Source organism: Manis pentadactyla, chromosome 7 (assembly GCF_030020395.1).
Source record: "Manis pentadactyla isolate mManPen7 chromosome 7, mManPen7.hap1, whole genome shotgun sequence".
Classification (NCBI taxonomy): Eukaryota; Metazoa; Chordata; class Mammalia; order Pholidota; family Manidae; genus Manis; species Manis pentadactyla.
In genome coordinates, this window is record NC_080025.1 from 91,207,015 (window position 1) to 91,231,411 (window position 24,397).

Here is a 24,397-nt window from a genome sequence, read left to right on the forward strand (position 1 = left end):
TCAAATCATCTCATTTTCATAAATTAAAATTCTATTTTAACTGCAAAAAACCTCCATTGGAGTGATTATCAGCATTTGTAATGGATTGGGCAGGTATTGGGGACAAGAATAATTCCTTTTTATCTGTTTACCATCTGATTTCCTACTCGGAGATCCCAAAAGACAATTAAAACATTGGCGAAGTATGCAGGCTATTATTTTTTAATTTCCCTTACTATTTATAACATTAAATATTCTTGAGGGTATCAAGGCATATTTGTGGAATTTAGAGTTCTAGGTAGTAGATAGGTAGCTAATAAATAACACTTTTTACTAGAAACCTGTAAGAAGTCTGTCTTGCCAATGGGTTTCAGCCCTGGGCAAGTTTGCTATGGATTCAATGTGACCAAAGAAATTGACAGCAAAACGTTCTTGGGGTGAAAGGGATATACCCAACTTTATTTCCATGTGGCAGGCCAGTCACTAGAATCCCATTCACTCAGGAAGTCTGCATGCAGCAAGCTGGTCTCTCCCCTTGCTTCTGGGCACCTCTGTCTGCACAGCCATCCCACACAACCATCCTCTGGGCCTCTGTCCTCGGCGCTGCCACCACTCCAACCTTTGCTCTGCTCCCCTGCAGCCTTGCAGCCCTGCCACCGTGTCACACCCAGAGCACTGGGCAGAGCTCTTTATATAGAATCAATAGCCATGTATTGCCCACAGGTGTGCAGTGAGCTAGTCAACCAGGGACAGGTGAGTATCCTGGCCACAGGAACTCTCATTTTATCCACAAGTCAAATATGTCTGTTCTCTTAATAAAGTACAAGGAGAACTTTGATGTTGTGATTTAGGATCTTATGCTGTAAGAAATAAATTAGTGACTTATCAATAGAGTAAACTTAGAACTTAGGGTTATATGTGTATTGGTCCCATGATACAGCCAGGAAGCTCATCTGTAATTGTTAATATCATTTTGTATCTACTTTTTTTTTCATTTGCCCTTTTATCTCCTAAGAAAGTAAGTCCCCTGAAAAGACCAGTCATTTCAGGTTGCTGCTTAATCAAGAAGTGTTTGAGTTGGCAGGACACAGAGTGCTTTAAATGGTGGAATTGCTGATTCATTTGCAAAATTAGAAAATAACCCAGTTTCCTATGAGCATATTAACACTAAAAGATTTCAAAGTTCCATGAATGATTTGCATATAGCCTTGCATTATATCATGTCTGATGGTATGACTATCATCATCCCTAAAGTATGTACTAAGCTAACTACTAAGATAAAGTATTGTGTGCTATATGGAAATGAGCTTGCTTCCTGTCTTCTAGTAAGTTACAGACATGGATTTCTTCTACAACTGAGCCTTTTATATTGCTTTCTGTTAAACTGTAGAACTTGGAGTTGCTTTAAAATATGACATTTATATAGTAACAGATCTCTGATTTGAAATTGCAGCTGACGTGCTGAGTGAAGAAGCAATATTGAAATGGTACAAAGAAGCACATGTTGCCAAAGGCAAAAGTGTTTTTCTTGACCAGATGAAGAAATTTGTTGAGTGGTTACAAAATGCAGAAGAAGGTATGATTCCATTTAACTTTGCTGGCCATTGAGCAATACTTTTTCATTATAGTTCAAAATACCTACCTCTTCCGCAGATTTTTCTTGCTTTCCTAAAACTAAACTTCTTGAAGTATCTTCCATAGCAAACATTTGTCTTAGACTTATCTTGCCTTTGTGAAATCAGGCCATGAAAATTTCTGCATAGTAAAAAACAAAATCAAACCTTTTAAATTATCCCCATAATGGAGGGCAAAGAGAAAGAAATAAGCAGCAGGTGTGAAAGGAGAAAAAAGGCAACATTAGACTTAATCACACATTGTAGGATTATATAGATTTTGGCATCACCTTTACCAATTGATTGGTATTTAAAATGGGAACACAAGCTAGAAGAATAATGGATGGCAGTGAAGCCAACTAGCATGGAGTCTATTTTAGATAATCCAGAAGTATACAAATAATTATATTCCCAATAATATTTATGAGCATGTTTCATTTTTAGGAAGGCAAATTTCTTTTAAAAGTCAAAAGTCAAAGTTTTCTCTTTGCCCTTATGTATGACTGTCTTACCTAGTGAATGGATACCTAAGGCAAAATATCATTTGTAGTGGGAGGAGTAGGTTAGAAACTCTTCCATGACATTATTGAAAGGAGTCTCAGAATAAAACCTGACCTCTCTCTTTCTTCTCTCCTAGAATCTGAATCAGAAGGGGAAGAAAATTAGATGGCTCGAGAAGCACAATACCTAGGTTACCACACAACACTTTTACTGGGAATGCTGAACCATTTGAGAAGAGAAACTTGGCTTCTGTTTTCACAGAGGAAAAAAACAATAGGATAGGCTTCCCCTGTGCAGAGGGGGAAATGGTTTCTGTTTTTGTTTTGTTTTTAAATGGAGCCCTGAGGCATCAGCTCTTATACTTGGGACTCTACCTCTCACTCACTATATGCTAACTTAAAGCCATTCAATGGGGAGTCAAGTAGGTATCTGAAATTAAATACTCAACAGACTCCTCTTTTTTAGCTGTATTTTTCAGGTACTGTGTGGTGAACGCCCCACTGGTGTCTATTACAGGGCCACTTTGGTAGTTGTGTATCCGCTTGTGTATGTGATTTGACAAACCAGTTTTTTAAAATAAATGGCTTTTTAAAAATCTGGGCTTAACATTTGAAGAGCTTTTACTTCTTTACTGTGCATAACTTCTTACACAGATGACATTTCAGTGTTAGGTTTTTTCCCCCCCATCCAAATGCTAGTGGTTACATTTCTTATCATCTATAAAAACAACTCTGTTCCTTTTATCATCATAAGTAATACATCTCAGTTATCTTTGTAGTGAAGTAGAAATCAACCCAAATATACATGCACTTTAGCACTAGTACCATGAAGTAATATTATTAATAATTATTATTTGTTATGTAAATATATAGTTCCACACTTCTCATATTTACCTCAGCTCTTATTTCTTCCCAGTTTAGAGGAGAGCTAAAAAATCTTATGTATATAAGTATATCTTTGTTCATATTGATTTGTAACTAGGTGGTTTTCTTCTTTAAATTGTCTTGTTCTCAATAGTTGCCATGTGAAACATCTTACTGTTTGGGAAAGCTCATAGTTTTATTACTTAGGTCATTCTTCACTCTTGAAAACCTGAAGGACTGACCTACTGCTGTTAAGGCAGTGGTAATGTCAAAGACAAATGTTTTATCTACATAAGAGTTGAGGATACATTGGAAATTATATTCACCAAGGTAAGTATATGAAGAATTTTATCATTATTAGGTTATCCTGTATCAAAAGATGTTTTATAGTTTCCAATCTGCCTTCAAGAAGAAATGGAAATCTTTTCTCCGTGACTTGACCACATACCTATACATCTGTAACATGATGGATTCCTACTGTCTTTGAAATGCTGAGCCTTTGATAAATACCTTTGTTCCCATGTTGTTAGAGCACTGTCAAGGTCTCTGTCTGGATAATGAACAGAGAAATATCAATTTGAGTAGATCTTTTTGGAAAATCATCCATATGTGAGAATATCATTTTGATTACACAGGAAATAATGACAGAATAACTGTAACCAAGAATGATTGGAAGTCATAGAATAATGAGTGTTAGGACACCTGAAGTGACTGGCATACTCCTGATGCACACGTAGACTCTTTCCTATAATTGTTCTATTGGGTTTTGCCCCCCTCTCCTACTCGTTTCCTTTCCAGTCTGCCATAGGTTCACTGCCCTGGAGATGAACACCACATGTACTAAACAAAACAGTTGTAGTTGCTCTACACATGCATTGCTCTAAGAGGACAGGCCTTTGAGAGAAAAGCAGGGAACTGAGGGGAAAGGTGTCTGATATCTTCCAGGTCATCAACTCATGGTGAGTCGTCATTATCTACCTACTTACCTTCCACCTCTTCTAATTAGAATTGTCAAGTTAAATGGTAGTCACATCATAGAGTGCATAATAATGTGATTACTTAAATTGAAAAAATGAAAAATTTTAATTGAAAAATAAATTTGGCCAGTTAATTTGATAATTGATGACCACCAGTCACGATACATGGCAGGCATATTACATGAATTGAGTAAGTTACATCTGTATCTATTATATTGTCACAATGTATTTAAGATAAAATACTGAAAATTACATTCAGCTTATAATGTAGGCCAATTTTTGTGTTTTATTTATATATTTAGTATTTAATACTTATTTGATATATTTAATATTGCATGTCAGTATGTAAGAGGGTTTTCCCTTCATTTTAAGAAATCATGAGTAAAAAGTGTGAAGGGCACTGTGTTAGAGGATATTTGACTTGTCCCACTATTTCAAACGTGACCAAAAGACCTAGAAAAGCGTGGAATTATCCAGGTCATGGAGCTAGTGACCGAGATGGAACCAGAAGTCCCACCATCTGATTCCCACACCTATGCTCTTTTTCCTACGTTCTGCTGTCAAATTATGAGAATGTAAATGTACAGTTCAAACAACTTTTTTCAACTAGCATATCTATTGAATACACATCTGGAAAGTTGTTCTTCTAATCTATACACTGTGGCAATTATAGAATACTAAATATTTAACATTTTCTAGTGCAGAATGTTTTTTCCAAACAGAATTTGAGATGATGATTTTAAGGTAAGCAAGCATTAAAAGGGGTGGGGATTCTCAAACACCAAGGACTTAATAATGAATCGCCAAGACAAAAGCCCTTTATTTGAAAGACAAGTATCTTTTTAAAAATAAAAGCTGTCCTAATTATAAAAATAGTTCATGGAAAGATTCTCAAGTTTAGCGTTAACTGGCAAAGTGTAAAATAATGTATTCACTGAATTGGGAAAGAATTACTAAAATCAGTAATCAGTGGTGGTATGTTAAAAATGGATACTTTCCTTTTGCACATAGCCTTTACAGTTAAAATTCGGCAACAAATAATATTTTTTAAATGCATGTTCTTTGAGTACTTCCATTCTAGAAATCATTCCACAGTTATTCTCACAGACCTGTGCAATGATCACTTAATGATAAGACTGGAATGTACTAACACATTCTTAAAATGTTTCTGAGAAAGGGACTAGTCAAATAAGTTATGATAAAGCCTTATCAGGGAATGAGATTAGCCTTAAAAAGTTCATAAAAATCACTAAAGGAAAATGAAAGTTAAAACGAATATATTTTTTCCATTACTGAAAGCTATGTGTGTAATATGCTTTTACAAATACATAGAGAAGGAACACTATTTTCCCATTGTTATTTCTGCATAAGTTTGGGGAAGGGCTGAGAAGTGGAGAGGAGAATTTTCTTTTTGCTCTACTTGAATTCCTTTAGAAAGAGTATGCAATGTATTTATAGTTTAAAAATACATGTTTATTTTGGAAGATATAAAAGCTTTTGGAAGAAACTAAACATTACATAGTATTCTGCCACAGAGGTGAGCACATCTTATGTTTTTATATTTTTACAAATATGATTTGCTTAATTCCTTGAAAACTTAAGCACATTCTCTGATTTATATCCTGCTCTTTATTAAATAGTATGATATAACATTTTACAATATCAATACCTAGTCTTCAAAAACATGACTTTAAAATATATATAATTGTTCTTGGTATGAATGAGGCATAATTTATTATGAGTTACTTTATAACTTTCTGCTTTTAAAAATAACCATTTAAATATTCTAACAAATCTTTGTTATTTAGAAAAAAATAGAAATGGAATCTGGGTCAAAGGATTTGAATGTTTCTAAAACATTGTCTTATTTTCTGAATTTGCATTTATACATTTTAAATGCATTGTACTTCCATTTCTGGCATAGTTTAAGGCAGTATCATTTCAGTAAGAAATTTATAAATAAACTGAAACTCAGCAGATCCTACTTGTAAAATTGTAACAGTGGGGGAAAATTTAAATACATCATTTTCCAGCCAAGAAAACCAGCAGTCTGAAAATACATCAGGTCCTGCATGGCTATAGAATCATCTGGTTTGAGCCAATGTGTTGTCTCTAGCTCAGCTGATTCAGCAACTCTGACCTTTCTGTCTCTGAGCTAATTCCAAGTATTTCTTTCTACTCTACTTTTGAAATAAGGTAGGCCTTAAGGTCCCTCCTGATAGATGCCCCTTCAACTGCCATGGCCCTCGCTCTGCCTGTGGAATAGATGGGAGTATGTCTTGCCAGTGAGCTTCAGCCCCTGGCAAGTTCCCTCTTGATTTGGTGAGACTGGAAAAATGACAGGAAAGGGTTTATATCCAACTTTATTCCCACCGTGGCAGGTCAATCACTAGAATCTTGTCCACTCAGAGCAAGTCTGCATGCAGCAAGCCGGTCCCTGCCTCTGGGCCTCTTTGCCCCTGCAGCCGTCTCAGTCTCTGTCCTTGGCGCTGCCACCCCTCCATCCTGTGCTCTCCTGCAGCCATGCAGCCCAGAGCACTGGGCAGAACTCTTTTGTATAGAGTCAATAACAACCTATTGCCCACACCTGTATAGTGAGCAAGCGGACCAGGGTGGGGTGAGAATCCTGGCCATTGAAACTTTCACTTTCTCCACAGAGTAAAACATTTCTTCCATGAAAAATGTCTTTTAAAACTCTACATATTTAAATTTCTACACCTTGGGGTCTTTTGTGTGTGTGTCTCTGTGTTTCAACATTGATTGATGTATAACAAGACACATGGATTATCTATGGCATGAGTAGAAATTGAGCACACCAGTGTAGCCAGCAATCAGGTGAAGAAAGTGAACATTAGCAAAGTCCCAGAAGCCCCTTATTCCACCTCCTGACCTCCATCACTACCCCCTCAATGTAAGTCATTATCCTGAGTTCTGACAGCCTGGAGTCATTTTGCCTGTGTTTGAAGTAGATGTGTATAGTATTATTTTGTTAATGCCTCTTTCATTCAACTTCCCTTTATTTCCTTTTCCTTTCTCCTCCATGATTAAGCAAACATAGTTGATGTACCAACAATAATACCCATCCCTTTCAACAAGAACATGTGAAACATGAACACATTTTTTAATGGGCCAAATATTGCACTATTCTCTTTGGGCACAGAGAAGAATTTCTAGGCACATACCTGTTTTCCAAAGAGTTTTAGAACACAAGCATTTCCTCATAGCAGTAACTGCTAAAAAGGAAATCCCTGGCATCTCTGAAAGAGTAGTCCCATTTTATATGAGCAAGAAAGATTTTTTAAAAATTAAATCATAGATTACCATGGCTTCATCTGTGTGTACTTCCTCCTATGTTTTGCTTTTGCTGCTGTGTAAGCAAAGAAATAGATGAACTTGGAATTGGTTGGCTTGAGCTTGGAGGCACCATTTTGCCATTAATTAGCTGTTTAGCAAATTAGCAAGTCATTTAGCTGTTAGTATTTACTTGGCTTAATTGTAAAATTAGGGCCTGGACAAGATAAGTCTTAAACTGTGACTTCTCAGTTCACACTAGCCAAAGTTATAAGCAATACTGTTTTCAACAGATTCTCAGTCAACTAAGAAAGGTAAAATATAAATAGCCTTGACTGCTAGTTCTCAAACCTCAGCGTGTGCGTCAGGATCTCCCAAAGGGGTTTAAAATTGACTGCAGGCCACACCTCTCCCCATCCCTCCTATCTCTCTGAGGACAAATTCTTGGTGATAAAGATCCTCCTGGAGTCAGGGCCACACTCAGAACCACTGGGCCAGATGGTTACCAAGGTCCATTCTTCTGCAGTCTGTTATGTCTTCAATAAAGGAGGTGGGTTGTATTTTACTCAACTCTATCTTTGATCGCCATTCAGCACAATGCAAAGCTTGGCAGGAAGCTGGTGTTCAGTAAATGTTTGAATGAATAAATGAGCAAACATGCATTGTGAATTCCTTTTTAAAGGGCTAATCATAAATTCATCCTAATGTGTTCCTATACCTTCTTCATAAAAGTCAGCATTGGGACCACAGCCTGCCTGCTACTTAGAATTTGGATTAATGCACCACAGAGAAACACATCATTATTGATTGTGTCATAATCTGAAGCAGAGCCAATAAAATGTAGGTTTATAATTTATAAAATGATCCTGACACTATCCCTAATTGTTTCCAAAAGAAGCAAAAATACTTGCTTGTAGGCAGGCTCTGTAACAGAACTTTGTGGGTGTTGACCACATAATACTGACGAACAGTGAGCTTCTCGGCCTACCTCCTCCATCCTGGAACAGAAAGGGAAAGTATCACTGAGCTCGATCACTAGTTCTCAAACTAGTGTGCATTGGAGCCGCCACCTGGGAGAGTTGTTAATTACAGGTTGCTTACAAAAGCCCCAGAGTTTCTGACTCATACATACCCCTGGGGTGGGGCCTGAGGATTTGCATTTCTATCAAGTCAGCAGATCCTGTTGCTGCTTCTGGTCCAGTGACCACACACAGAGAACCACTGGGCTAGATGTTTTCTGATCCCTTAGTAACAGGTATTTTGAAGCAATGCAGTTCCATATAAGGGGACAGTGACTTAGACTAGCTCAAAAGCTACTGTATTTCTGCAATTTCTTCCCTAGCTCTCTCAAACTCCTTTTTCCTCTGAAATCCTAAAGTATGCTTCAGAGGTATTATCTCAGTTCAGACCATCTTGATTTCTTGCAATAGAAAAAATCCTTTCAGTAAGTTCTGGGACTTTTCTTAGCATTCTCTTTCCTCTTGAACAGGAAAACCCAATGGTTTTCTAAGTGGAGAGCCCAGACTAGCAAGCAGTATAGGCATCACCTGGGAGCTAGGTAGAAATGAGCATCTCTGCCAGACCTGCTGAATCAGAAGCTCTGGGGCCAAACCATTTAACAAGCCGTCCTGGCAATGCTGATGCATGCATAGGTTTAAGAACCACCGACCTAACCTAAGCTTCAGGTGTCAGACCATCTTGGGGCACATGGCCAAAAGACATAAGAATAGGATGACAGTTTGAAGAGAAGCAGGGTCAGGCTTTGACACAAGATAAAGTGTTAGTGAGACTAGATTTCACTTCTTTTGAAGACTGATCAGAGACTGAAATATATCTCTGGGGGCCAGATGATCTGACCTGCTTCAGTGGTTTTTACCTGATTTAAGAGGATAAAAGATGCCCTGTAGCTATATGACTCACATCAGGCTATGAAAGCAGCCGGTAGTTAGTAAAAACTCTTTCCCAACTGCATGGGGACACCTTATGCAAAGTAACAGTTCCTCTAAAAACTGGTTTTCTCAATTTCTTATCTTCTTACTGACTAGTGAAGGGAAAAACGTGTTTTTTTCTTCTCTCTAGTATACCCATCAGCGACAGCTTTTGTAGTAACAAGCAGCAGCTTTTCTAAATACAACGGAATCTGGAAGATGCTTTCTCAGCGTGTCTCAAAATAGACTTAATAATAAAGAAAAACATAGGGGCGACAGTAGTAAAAAATGAATTTTATATGTGTATATGCATATAAGAGTCGAGATAGGATTACATTTAGGCTAACTAACTTGTAACCAAAGATTTTTAAATTCTGATGTTGCTTTAATGCTGGGGATAAAATAACATTGTAACTTTTTTTGGCCAAACCTTAAAGCTTTTCCATGGATTTTAGAAAAGCTTTTATCTTTAATCTTTGGTTCACATCAAAACCTGGTTCACATCATAGCATGTGAATACTGCATAACTTCTGAAATACTACGAACAATGACAATGGCCTATGGACAAGTGGATTTTGAAATTTCCAGATATTTGAATTTTCCAACATATTATTATTGATTTCTAGTTATGGCTTTCTAGTCTCACTGGTTAGAGAACATACACAGTAGATATCAAAGCTTTTTAAGTTTATTAAGATGTGTTTTATAGCTCAGCATATGGTCTGTTTTGGTGAATGTACCATGTGTACTTGATAATGTGTCCTCTGCAGTTGATGGGTAAAGTGTTCTTTAAATATCACTGAGGTCATGTTGGTTGATGGTATTGCTCAGAGACTCTGCCTTAAGTGATTTCTTTGCCCAGTAGCTTTATCAATTGCTGAGCAAGGGGTATTGAAAACAGCCCTAATTTTAAACTGCTCATTTCTCTGTTTAATTTGACCAATTTTGCTTCATGTATCTGGGAGCTCTGTTTTCAGATGATGCATATTTATTGTTATTTCTTCCTCATGAATTGGCCAATTTTTCATTATGAACTGTCTCTCTTTATCTCTAATAATAATCTTTGTCTTGAAGTTTACTTTATCTGGTGGTATAGCCCCTCCACTCTTTTTAGACATACTGTCTGTATACATTTTTTTTTATTTGTGTACTTGAAACCTATGTCTTTATATATAAAATAGTGACACTTGTACTCTAGTACACAACACATAAGTGAGTCTTGCTTTTTAAAAAAATCTCCATCCTGATAATCTCTACCTTTAAAAATGTGTCTTTGGTCCATCACTGACAAAGTTGGATTTAAATCTACAATTCTACAATTTTTTCCCTACTTGTCTCTCTATTTTTTATTCCTCTGTCCATGCATTCCTGCTACTTTTAGAATTAATTGAATATTTTTTGGAATTCTATTTTAATTTACCTATTGTCTTCTAGCTCCTTATGTTATCTTTTTGGTGGTTGCTCTAGGGATTATAATGGACAATTTTAAATGTTTAGTCTAGTTAGAGTTAATATTGTAATCCTTTGCATAAAGTATAAGTATGTTATAGCTGTATAGATTTATTTACCCTCTCTCCATCCTTTATATAATAGTTGTTATATATGTTATAGCTATGAACATTATACACTCTAGAGTATAGTTTTGGTTTTAAACAGTTTTGTTTTGTTTATTTATTTTTTAAACAAAGAAAACCATGTTTCATACCTACCCATTTATTTACCATTTCTGGTGACCCTCCACTTTGCTGAAAATTTTAGTTTTTTTACCTGGTATCATTTTTCTTCATTATAAAACAAAAACCCCTATTTTTAGGATTTTGGAGGTGGAGATCTTTAGACATATTATCTTCGTTTAATTTTATTTGAAAATATCTTTATTTCGCTTTATTATAGAATACTTTGCTGGATATAGTGTTCTGGGTTTGCAGTTTTAATCTTTCAGTGCTTCAAACATTTTGTTCCACTTGTATTGTGGCTTCCATTTTTTTCTGATAAGAGGTGGGTAGAGGGTGGCTGGGTGGGGGAATTCAAGTCATTGTCCAGGAACTGCCCCCATGTTAAAAGACACACACATGCACACACACATTATGTCAACTCCTCCCATTGTTTCCCCTGCTCCAGTGTCTGCCTAATTTTTGGCCACTCTCCATTGCTTTCAAGTAATTGTTTTTCCTATTGTGTTTCAAGTTTATAATTGTTACCTATGGAGGGTTTGGTCTTACGGAAACTACTCGGCCATTATCAGAAGCAGGACTTTGAACAATGGATTCTCTTAGGCACTTATTGACCAGCCCAGCATTCTAGCTTGTAGCTATAGCCACATAATCCACATACATACCTTTGTTCATTTATGTATTTATTAGAAGTAAACTTTTTTTTTTTTGACTCTGCTACATTTATCTCTTTGAAAAACCTGAAAAAAAAACCCTGTGGCTTCCACATCTGGAGAGCTAACTTTAGGAACAACCTACCATATTATTGTTAGTGGCTCACAGTAGAGTTCAATTTGCCCCAAAGTTAGAGATCTAGGAGATGACAAAGGAGAGCCTGTGTCTGCTCTAAGTTGGACTTCTGACTCTACTGCACTCAAACAGTAATTCACATTCTACAACATGCCAAGATCCTAGTCAGAAATATGCAGGAAAGTTCAACTTGACTGCTCACAGCTGCAAAGAGAAGATTCTGATTCTAGAAATCCTCCTTCACTTTAGATTACCATCTCTGTCAGATATTAGATATCATGGCAAAAGCAAGAAAAAGGTGATTAAAAAAATTATTATTGGACAAAAATCTCTACTAAAACTTAATCAGGAAGGCAGCTATGCTCACCACAATAAGAAAAAACAGAAGACTTGATAAAGGACAGGGAATTTATGCTGCTGTGAGGAAGAGAGAATTATTCCCTTAGGTCTATATCGCAAAATTATATCACACAGTGAATGAGCATCAATATATGCCATGGGAGAAGGGAGCAGTTATCAGGCCTCTTTATTTTGTATGCTTATAGACACCTTTAATCTGTTGTACCTTCCTATGCTCTAGTTGATAAGAAGAATGAAAAATTACAAACATTAGTAATTTTAATTTAAAAATACCTGGTAGTTTTAATATTGCTTCTACTGGCAACTTATTCAAAGCACTTAAAGGTGTTGATAAAACAGGTTTACAAAGATATAATTTTTGAAACTCGATTGGAATAATTAGAGGTGGTGCTAGCCTCCAGAGCTACAATACCCTGTGTGAACCAAATGTAACTTTATGTCTTGTCTTTTTAAAAATGTGATCTCTTACAGGCCATCTTTCAGCAGGATTTTAACAGAAAATCAGAAAATGCTGGAGGACATGGACACACAGGCACAGAGCTTTGAGGTTATTATCTTGGAACTTAAATGAGGGATAAAATAAAACAGCAATCACAGAATCCAGCCCTAGAGAATGAAGGGAGACAGAACAATAGTCTTAATTCTGTGTGTGGAAGCAGAAGCAAGCCGTAGACAATCTGGGCTCTGAACCAAATGGGGGAAGAGCATAATCAGAGAAAACCACAGAAGATCGATATTTAATTAAGGAGAATAAAAGTACTGCAGTTGGGAAGCATTTTTTTATATCAGTTTAATCTGATAATTCCAGATTTGTCTCAAAACAGTGAAGGTTCAAGATGAGTTTATCCTACTCATATTTACAAGAAACTCAAATTAGATTAAACAATGATGAAGAACAGTTAAAACTTGTTAGAGTCACTAACTGGGCTTAGGTATTGGCATTTCCTTAAATCTTCCTCTAGATTGTCTCTCTTGTTTAAAATTAACTTGCTAGTGTTTTTGTGACAGTGCATAGCCTTCTAATCTATATCTTAGGTAGTCAGTCACATGTAGGAGAAACCTAGCTATTTATTATAAGGCAGCTGAGACAACACCATTCACCTAGGGTTTCAACCGCCATTTCAGCCAGTAACCAGACACACTGGCGTGAGCAACGGTAACCTCACAAACCTAACAGTACACTGCAGGCAGCATGTGGGTCCACAAGGGAGATGAGTGCTTATAGATAATCATACTAGTTTTTTATTGGCACTATGACAAATCACCAGAAACCTGGTGGTTTAAAACCACAAAAGTTTATTATCTTACTTTCTGAAAGTCAGAATTCTAAAATGGGTCAGCAGTGCTGGGTTCCTTGTGTAGGCTCTTGCCTTTTTCAGCTTTCTGCATTTTTGCATTCTCTGGCCTGTGGCCCTTTCCCCATCTTCAAAGCCTGCAGTACAGCCTCTCCTGTGCATGCCTGCTCTACCTCACATAGGACTCCTGCGATCACGTACATAAACTTGGATAATCTCCCCATCTCAAAATCCTTAATTTACATACATAAACTTGGATAATCCAGGATAATCTCCCCATCTCAAAATCCTTAATTTAAGCACATCTGCAGAACCCCTTTGCCATGTAAAGTGAAAGATTCAAAGGATCTGGAGATTAAGATGTGGGTACCTTTGCTGGGAAAGGGCACATTATTCAACCTACAACAATTATCAAAATGTCAATCAGAGTATAAACAAGCTTGGTTATAATGCTCATTTACAATGACCTATTACAGTAGTTCCCCCTTGTCTGTGTTTTCAATTTCTGCAGCTTTCAGTTTAAACAAATGATCATCCTTTTGATGTATCCTCAGGTCAACAGTAGCCCGATGCTATGTCATAATGCTTTGTCTCACCTCGCTTCATCTCATCACACAGGCATTTTATCATCTTACAGCATCCCAAGAAGGATGAGTATGGCACCACAGGATATTTTGAGAGAGAAAGACACCACATTCACATTAATTTTATTACAGTTAATTGTTGCAGTTCTATTTTTATCAGTTATTGCTGCTAATCTCTTACTGTGCATAGTTAATAAATTAAACTTTATCGCAGGTATGTATGTATAAGAAAAAAAAGTATATATAGGGTTGGGTACTATTTGCAGTTTCAGGCATCCACAGGGGGTCTTGGAATGTATCCCTGCTGGTTAAGGTGGACTACTATAGAAGAGGAAGAAGAAATTATTAGCTCAGATGCTTTAATTAAACCTGGAAAAGAAGTCACTAGACAAAGATTCCCAAAGTGAAACCTGGAAGGAAAAATAAAAAGATGCAGAAATGATTGACTCCATGAACTCAAACCACTAGGCTAGTCATTACGATGTTTAAAGAGATAAGGAAGAAAAATAAAGAACAAAGAATATTTAGCCTTCATTTACAATTTAGAAAAATAAGTTAAATTTACATTTAATCTGTTCCTTATCATCTTAAAGAGGGATCTTTGTTTACTGACGGGAAGGGAACTTCCCCCTAATAATAAAATTTTTTATTTTTTATTTATATTTAATTTTTGTTTTATTAGAGGTGCTTTAAGTGCTGTTACCTTAGAACTACTTTGTTTTATGGAAATATGAAGATATTTGTTTTGGGGAATAGTGTTTGCTCACTTAAAGTTGTAAACAGTGTGTCTTAGGAGGTTGAATTTATTCACTAGCCTCATGATCACTATGACTTCATAGTGATCCAGTTGGAAGCAACTCAGTCAATAGAAAAAACTGAAATTAGTCATTTAATTTAGAAGAGTGTCTATGGCCTTCTTTTTGTAAAACTTGATTTTGCAAGTAACTACTTTCTTGTTTTTTAACAAACACAACATAAAATTCTTCATTCCTCAGTAGCACAGGATTTTTGTAAGTCTTGTGATCCTTCTTTCAGCTCTTAGTAATGTGCAATTGAACCTTAAATTCAGGTAGGTATTCAGTTGTCCCTGCATTTCTCTTCTTTTTTTACATATTTGAAATATTTCCTGATTAAAAGTGAAAAAAAAAATCCTTGCAACTACTCTATAATCTATATTTGAAATTACATATTAGAATCTAATGGCATTGCCAACTGTAACATTGAAGTTTTTCTGTGATGAAGCAAGTGGATTTCAAGCCCATACAAGCTTTTTAAATATCAAGTATTTCAAAATAAGATTAAAGTTTTTATTTACAACATGGATTTTACACAGTATCACTTCAGCTAACCTAAACCCAGCAGTACACACCTCCCCATCAGCCATACATGGAGGAAAGAGGCAGAACATAGATCTCAGAAGGCTTAGTGAAGATTTAAGTTTTAATCATCTCAGAACTATAAATGCTTCAAAATTTTAAAAAATCATTTGAAAATGTAATTATTTACATTCATTACACTCAAGCAATTTTGAGAAAGTTTGAATAATAGATTTTTTTATTATGATAAGAAGAACCACAAAAATTTACCATCTTAACCATTTCTTAATGTACAGTTAGTAGTATTAAGTATAGTCACACTGCTATGCAGTCACCAGAACTTTTTCCTCTTGCAAAACTAAAACTTTATACCCACTAGGTAACTCTCTATTCCCCTCTCTCCCAAGTTCCTGGCAACTACCCTTCTACTTTATATTTTTATGAGTTTGACTAGTCAAGATACCTTTTATTAGTAGAATCATACATTATTTATCCTTTTGTGACTTGACTGGCTTATTTCACATAGCATAATGTCCTTGAGGTTTATCCATATTGTAGCATATGACAGAATTTCCTTCATTTTCAAGACTAAATAGTATTCCATTGAGTGTATATTCTACATTTTGTTTATCATTTCATCCATCAATGGGCATTTGGGTTGCTTTCACCTCCTGGCTATTGTGAATAATGCTACCATGAACATGGGTATACAGATATTGCTTTGAGATCTGGCTTTTTAATTCTTTTGGATATAGGTCCAGAAATGAGATTGCTGGATTATATGGGCATTCTATTTTTTTTTATTTGAGGAATTGCCATACTGTTTTCCACAACAGCTTCATCATTTTACATTATACAACAGTGTACAAGGGTTCTAATTTTTCCACAGTCTTACCAACACTTGTTATTTTCTTTTTTTTTTTTTAGTAGCCTGTCAGATGTGAGGTGATATATAATATACCACTGTGGTTTTGATTTGTAACTTCCTAATGATGAATGATGTTGAGCATCTTTTCATATCCATGTTGGCCAAACAATACATTTTTAATTTTTCATTTTAGTCAATGTCTACCATCTTCAGAGCAACTAAGACAAAAAATTAAATGTTAATTTTTCAAATATTTCAGAACTAAGTAAGTGTAGAGAAATCAAATAGTTTTCCAAATGATGTTCATTTTGCAAGTTTGTAACATCTGTAATACTGAAGATGTTAAAATTTAAAACTTAACCAAGATTTCCGGGATACCATAAAGATTTGGGTTCTTGTTTGAAGCTGTACATGGCCAGAGCCCCAACTGCACCTCTGGGTTTCATGCCCCTAAAGAGCCCCACTTGGAGCTACTTGACTACAACTCCTAGAGCTCCATCCTGGGCTGCTTGTCCATCATGGACAGCACAACCTCTGTAGCTGCCCACTGCAGTAGATACAAAGTGGCAGAACGCCTCTTGAGCATCCTCAACATAGACAGGAGTGGTGAGTGCCCATGTCACTCATTTTGCTCACTGTTTTGGGTCACCATGGACATGTCCTTAAACTCTTCTTACTTTAAGAGCTCCTAAGGCAACTAACCAGGACTAGAGGTCACCCAACTGAGAACTCCAACACCCCTAGAGCCTGCCTGGTTACCAAGGAGCTGCAGATGTCCCATTCCAGTAGATAACCAAGTCTTTCTTTCATTGTGGTTATATTTAGCTCTTAAGAATTTGTTTGTATTGTCAACCTAATCATTCTCCTGTAAGCTGATAAAACTTTTGAACTTCATAATTTTCTGTACTTTCAAGTATATATTCAGAATACTTCCAGAATCTTCTTGACTTTTAATCTCATCAGAGATTGCATGAGCTGACAGGTCTCTGAAGGCTAATGGATATAGACCCAAAGGATAGTCAGAATGGTATTTTGAACTTAACCCTGAGTTATTGAATGCCAGTGGGCCCAAACTGTAAAGTGTTACTTGCTAGTTCCTTCTAAATCATTTGAATACCCTGAGTTGTACATAAATAATTGAATAGTGACTTTTAATCAAGGCTCTGTAGTGAAAGCTGCTTTATGCAAAATTAAATGCTTTTTAATAGCTAATTTAGAAACCACTTTTAAACACTGGAAGTACCATACCAGCAAACTGAGCAAATTGTTAATCTGATTTAGCAAAGTGTTTTCAGATGACATGATCCAGTTTTTTTGTTGTTGTTTTTATAAATGAGTCTTTCTTTTTGTTCACAATGCTTGGAATTTTATTCAGTATTGCCAATATTTCCCATAGTTGAGAAGATAACAAGTAAGAAAACACAGACCACATAATATATTAAATAATATTTTATACTAATGCCAAAAAATAATACAGCCTATGAATACTTGGGAGCTAAATAATATGTTTCATATCTTTGAGTTTTATAGATCTTAAAGGTAACTGGCATTATGGACTGATTTGTGTCCCCCTCCAATATATTGGTGTCCTAACCCTCAATACCTTAGAATGTTACCTTACCTGGAAATAGGATCATTGCAGATACAATAAGCTAAGAAGAAGTCATTCTGGAATGGAGCAGGCTCCTAATCCAATATGAACACAGGCGAATTTGTATTTTGAAGGAGAAAACTGAACAGAGACACAGAGGAGAACACCATGTGAAGATGAGGACAGAGATCAGGGTGATGTAGCAGAAGCCAAGAAATGCCAATGGTTGCCAGGAAACCTCACCAGAGGATGAGAAAGTGACATTGGAACAGATTCTCCTGCACAACTCTCAGCGGGATCCACCCCTACTGCCATTGATTTCAGACTTCCAGCCTCCAGAACTGTGAGACAACACATTTCTATGGTTTACACTGCCCAGTGTGTGGTACTTTGTCATGGCAACCCTAGCCAAATGTTACAGATTAAATGTATGTGTCCTTCCAATTTCAGATGTTGAAGTCCTGGGCTCTCATGTGATGGTATTTGGAACCAGAGCTTTTGGGAGGTAATTAGCTTGAGGTGAGGTCATGATAGTGGGGCCCTCATGATGGTTTAGTGTCTTTATAAAAAGAGACATTGAAGACCTTGCACTCTCTCTCTGCCCTGTGAGGACACAGCGAGAAGGGGGCCATCTGTAAGCCAATAGGAGAGCACTCATCAGAACCCAGCTGTGCTGGCACCTTGATCTTGGACTTCCCAGACTCAGATCTGTGTGAGAAATCAATGTCTTACCTAAACCACCCAGTGCATGGTATTTTAATACTAATAGCCTGAGCTGACCAAGATGCCCGCCTATACACCAGGTTGAGCGTGAAGCACAAGTGGCTCAGCTGGTTGTCTGAAGTCAAGTTTACATAAACATTTATTTTAAAGTACTGAGGATAATTATGATTAGATGTCAAAATATTGAGCATTCTATAATTGAACAGTAATTGCTTTTAGAGAAAGATGAATATAGTGAATATCATTAAGAATGCAGTGCCATACTGTGTTCTAAAAGGCTCCAATATTGGGGGTCTTGCCACTCAGAACTGATTAAAACCTTTAGTAAATTAAAACATAGTAATCAAGTTAACAGGCTTCTGTACATGTGACTAGGCAAATGTAATGGTCATTTGGTCATTTCAGTAATAATTCTTAATTCTGTAAAGCCAAATAATCAGTTTTCTTTTTATCTTCAAAACAACCCTGTAAGTTAGAGCTATTATTAACCTGACATTAGGGCTGGTGAGCCAGCTTAGCAAAGGTAAGTTACCCATCCAAATTTTTACAGATAGCAAGTCATGGAAGCCCAACTTCTAGATATGAATACTTACATGCTATACCACCCTTAAAGAAAATGCCTAAATTTCAAAATAAAAATTCTAGTAAGTTTATTTTACAAATCTATCATTATTTCCATAAAAAAACTTAGAAATGGAACTTAACCATGGAATTTACCATCTTTAAAACTATGAGATTATATTTGTTGTGATTTATTTATGTGACTAAAGTATATTTAAATGTATTATCTCAGTATGATTTTTTTAGGTAGACAGCTAAAGGAAGCTTTTAAGTTCACTGTTGGTCGGATTTTTATTTCTTATGGAGTCTTAAACAGATTCTAACTTAGGATCCATGCCTTATTTTTTCCATCTAGTATTTTGAAAATTATATAGGATGGAACTAAAATTTGCTTTGCAAGTATAAAGTTCTATTTCTTATGACTGAGACAATAGAATATCAGCATTATCCTTTTCATTGAAGTATAGTTGATATACAATATTATATTGGTTTCAGTCGTGCAACATAGTAATCCAACATTTATATATATACTACAAAGTGTTTCACCAGGATAAGTATAGTTACCAACTGTAACCATACAAAGGTATTGCAATATTATTGACTGTATTTCTTATTGTGTACTTTTCATCCCTGTGACTTATTTATTTTATAATTGGAAGTTTATACCTCTTTATCCCCTTTACCTATTTTGTCTATCTCCCACTCTGTCCCCTATGGCAATCACCAGTTTGTTCTCCATATTTATGAGTTTATTTCTGCTTTTTTTTTTATTGGTTTTATGTTTTAGGTTTCACATATAAGTGAAATACTGTGGTATTTATCTTTGTCTTACTTATTTCACTTAGCATAATATTCTCTAGGTCCCTCTATGTTGTCACAAATGGAAATATTTTATTCTTTTTTATGGCTGAGTAGTATTCCATTGTATATATGTATTACTTCTTTTTCCATTCTTCTATTAATGGACACTTAGGTTGCTTCCATATCTTGGCTATTGTAAATAATGCTGCAATATAAGGTGTGCATGTATCTTTTCAAATTAGTGTTTTTGTTTTCCTCAGGTAAATGCCCAGAAGTAGAATTATTAGATCATATGGTATTTCTAATCTTAATGTTTTGAGGAAACTCCATACTATTTTCCATACTGGCTGTACCCTTTTAAATTCCCACCAAGTACATGAGGGTTCCCTTCTCTCCACATCCTCTCCAACACTTGTTATTTTTTGTCTTTTTGATACTAGCCATTCTGACTGGTGTGTGGTGCCATCTCATTGTAGTTTTGATTTGCATTTCCCTCACAATGAGTGATGTTGAGCATCTTTTCATGTGTATTTTAGCCATCTATATGAATTCTTTGGAAAAATGTCTATTCAGGTCCTTTGCCCATTTTTAAAGTGTATTATTTGTTTGTTTTGATGTTGAGTTCTGTGAGTTCTTTATATATTTTGGATATTAACCCCTTATTGGAAAATCATTTGCAAATACATTCTCTTATTCATTAGGGTGTATGCTCATTTGTTGATGGTATTTTGCTGTGCAGAAGCTTTTTAGTTTAATATATTCCCACTTGTTTGTTTTTGCTTTTGTTTCCCTTGTCTGGGGAGACATATCCCGGAAAAAAATTGCTACTGCCAGTGTTTGAGAGTTTACTACCTATGTTTTTCTTCTAGTACTTTTATGGTTTCAGGTCTTATATTTAAGTTTTTAAGTGTCATCCTAATAGAGGATGTTCTTATGTTCTATTCTTATGTTCTACTTAAGATCTGTTGTCTAACTCTACCAAGACATTGAAACAATGCTCTTATTTATCTAAAGTTTTACCACAGTTATTACCTTTTCACTTATTACCAATATTCCCAAGCCTTCTTTTATTAATATTATTATGTCCCCTATTACAAAAGCTTAGTAACTTCTCACAGGGTTGCCATCACAATTGAATGAGGTGAAAGTTATTTCATAATACAGATAATCTCATATATAACACTATGCAAGTTAGTCTCTCACAAAATTATGGTCACAATTAGAATAGTTAATGCATACAGTATGTTTAGCACATTGTCAGGCACATAGTAATCACTGACTACGTATTAGTTAATAATAATAACAAAATAAGATTGTTTTAATAGTGAATACAGAGATTTGTGTTATAATAACAGGTAATTATCATGTACATACTGATAATAGCTAACAAATGAATGGTAAACAAAAATAGAAAATAGATATTTTGCCTATGCTTTATAAATTAAAACACACAAAAATACTTTTTTTCTTTATACCTCTATACCTTTAATAATTATACCTGTTTATCAGTAGGGATACCCCAGAAAGTTAAGCAAAGAGACCCAGATTGCTCATGGGGACCTTGAGGGAATAATGATGCCTAAATTGCAGTTGTACTTGGTACCTACAGATATTTCATGACCTGAGTCTTACTCTGCAAGGCTCCTCTGGGACCAGAAAATAGGTCTATGAAGTATGGATGACTCCATTAATTGACTGCCCTGAAATTGCTTCCTGTGCATTACTTGCTGCCTGGAAATGCTACATATATTTGAATTTACAAGTCCTCATGCAGACTGAGCTCATATCAGATGCCTGGAAGGATGAAGGCTATGAGTACCTCTGCTGGGTAATATCTTCAGAAGTCTCCAGAAATTTCCATGGTGAGTTCTAGAGCCTACTTAACTATGTCAACACCAAATGCTAAAGCGAGAGATGTAAGAAATGCCTGTGCCATTTTCCTTCATAGTTCTAGGTACTATGAGCTCACTGTTTTATTTGATCGATTGCCATAAAAAAGTAGGGTTTTTTCAAAATTTTAATTAGATGATTGGATGATCTCCAAAAAAGAGTAGATTGTTCTTTGATGATTTTAATATCTGGCACATATCCTTAGGCCAGCACAAGACTGGCAGAAACATTATATATTTCCTTAAGTGGACTCTGATATAAAAATGATTCAACTATTCAAATTAAATAGAAACTAATAATAAATTGAGATAAGCATAAATGCTCACAGACACAGTTCAGAGCATATATGGCTTTGTGCTGAGATGCTGAGTGTAGTTCCCAGGGAAGGAGTTGGGGGGCACTGCCTATACAATGGCTCACTGGAAAACAAATTTTCACATTTTTGCCTTTTTAATAAAAGTGAAAATCCTCTTCAGATTTCTTTCAGTTAGTGAAAACAGATACTAATGTAGGTTTTTCATAGAATCAATGTGAACTTTTGAAAAGTGAGGGAGAGGTGTGTATAATACAGTATTAGTAGCTATAATCAGCATGCTATACATTAGATCCCCAGAACTTGTTGATGTTAAAGATGGCAGTCTGTACCCATCAGACTTGCCCCATCAGTATTGCCCCATCAGTATTGCCCCATTTCCCTTATCCAGACCCTGCTAACCACCACACCACTCTAGAAAGATCTTGAAAGCTCTTCAGCAAGAGTGCGTCATAAACAAATTTACGTGGAGGATGAAATGTAGGAGAACAAGAGTAGAAGGGGAGATGGTTCAGAGACCATCCTGGTAACCTAGGTACATCTGAGGGGGATTGGAGCACTGTGAAGGCAGTGGAGATACAGACAAGTGGGCAGATTTCCTAGAAATAAAATCAGCAGAACCCGACTGAATATAAGGATAGCGTGATGTACAGGGAAGTGTCAGGAAGTTAATCACATGAGTGAGTGGTGATATTTGTTTGCAGTGAAGAAGGTATCTTGGAGGAGAGGGTGAACATTGAAGAAGAATGAACTTGAATTTTGGGGAGGTGAATGTAAATATCAAGAGTTAAGTTTGAAGTACACGTGTGTAATTCAGAAGAGAATTGTAGTAACAGATAGTATCTAATACAACAGATCATGTGGGACAGAGGTACTCAATTCTGATTTTTCATAAAAATCACCTGGAGAGAAGGGTATGTGTGTGTGTGTGTGTGTGTGTGTGTGTGTGTGTGTGTTCAATATGTATGTCCAGGATCCAGTCTGAAGTAATTGGATCAAAATTTGTTGAAGTAAGTCCAAGAAATCAGCATGTTTAAAAAGCTACTTCAGATTATAATAAGCAACCCAAATTAAGAATTACTGGCTAAGATAAGGAAAAGCTAAAATTAAATTATTTCTCACCCTACATTCAAATCCTCTTGTTCTTGTGAATGTTAGTGTGAACATCACTTAACTGATGATCACTTCTTCATAGACCATTCCTTTTGTCTATATTTTCCCTATACCTCAGTCGTTGCTTTTCCTTATTGCACAGATTAAATCTCCTGGGGTTCTAACAAGAACAACAAATTTTTACAATGAGAAACATCAAAAGGGGAAACATCATCCATGGAACAACTTGAAGGTTTAAGGATCTGAATAATCTGAAAAGTTAATATTCAGAAGTCTCCCTAGAGAATGACCTGGATGACATTACCAAACAAAAAGAATCAAGTGAAAAAGAACAGTGCTATTGCAGTACTGCACAACATCTCTTTTCAAACGCAGACACCTCAGATGCAGGGGTATCTTTTACTCATTCGAAAGAAAGGCTGCACAGCCTCAGACTTGAGCAGGACTCTGTTCCATCACCTTGGCCCTGCAGTCACTTTCGAGACACTAAAAGCAATTTCCAGCCTGGTGAGCTGCCCTGAGCTGAAAATTTAAGTATAAATAACAAGTGGCAGAAAGTCTTTAGTCAATGAATTAGCATTTCAAAGATCAAGGATAATAGGCCTTGAAGTATCTCTCAGCCCTGTAGAGCTGTCACCAGGCTGATAGTCCAGCCACTCTGGTCCCTCTGTGTCCTTCCTGTCTCCTCTTGCTCTCTGTTCTGTGGGCTTTCCCTTTCCCCCACCCACCATCGCCAGTCTCTCTCTCCATTCCCTTTCCCTTGATGATTTTTTCTGATTGTCTTTTTCTATTTTCTGTGCTCGTCCAGCTGTCCTTCCTCCTGTGTTTCTCTTAAGCAAATATTTATTGGCCTTCTACTTTGTATTAGGCTGTATGCTAAATTCTGGGTATTTAACAAAAAAATGAAGCAAATATGATCCTTGACCGCATATGTACATATATCATGTTTGTATTTTCCCTTTCCTTCAGTCTGTCTGCTTTTCCATTATTTTTTGATCTCCAGTAACTGGCTATAAATTGGAATTATATTTTTCAAAAATGTGACATATATATATATATATAATCTAATTTCCCACTGTCCTACATTTTAATGCTCTTTTCCTTCAAAAATCAAACAATAACTGAACCTGAGTAGAGGCTGGGATATTTTCCAGTATTCAAGTACTTTAGTAATTCTCATTAAGATATATTAAGATTATTCACATCAAGTGGAATAAAGATTATACTCAGTCTCATGTCAGTTTAGGTCAAGTTTGCTACACTTGGAGACACTAGACTTACAAAAAAAACACAATTTTCAGAGCTTTTAAATTTCAGGATAAGGATAAAGGATGTGGGACTTGCCTAACATGTACCTGGCATATGGTG

At 36.0% G+C, this 24,397-nt stretch overlaps 1 protein-coding gene across 1 annotated transcript in view; it reads left to right on the forward strand.

Annotated features, from left to right (window-relative positions):
- The window catches only part of BZW2 (basic leucine zipper and W2 domains 2), a 54,782-nt gene extending 52,092 nt beyond the window's left edge, over positions 1-2,690 (forward strand). The window contains exons 11-12 of the mRNA XM_036894458.2: positions 1,433-1,555; positions 2,230-2,690. Of these exons, the coding sequence (XP_036750353.1) occupies positions 1,433-1,555; positions 2,230-2,258 (152 nt within the window). The 3' untranslated portion in view covers positions 2,259-2,690. The remainder of the gene's footprint in view (positions 1-1,432; positions 1,556-2,229) is intronic.
- The last annotated feature ends 21,707 nt before the right edge of the window (positions 2,691-24,397 follow it).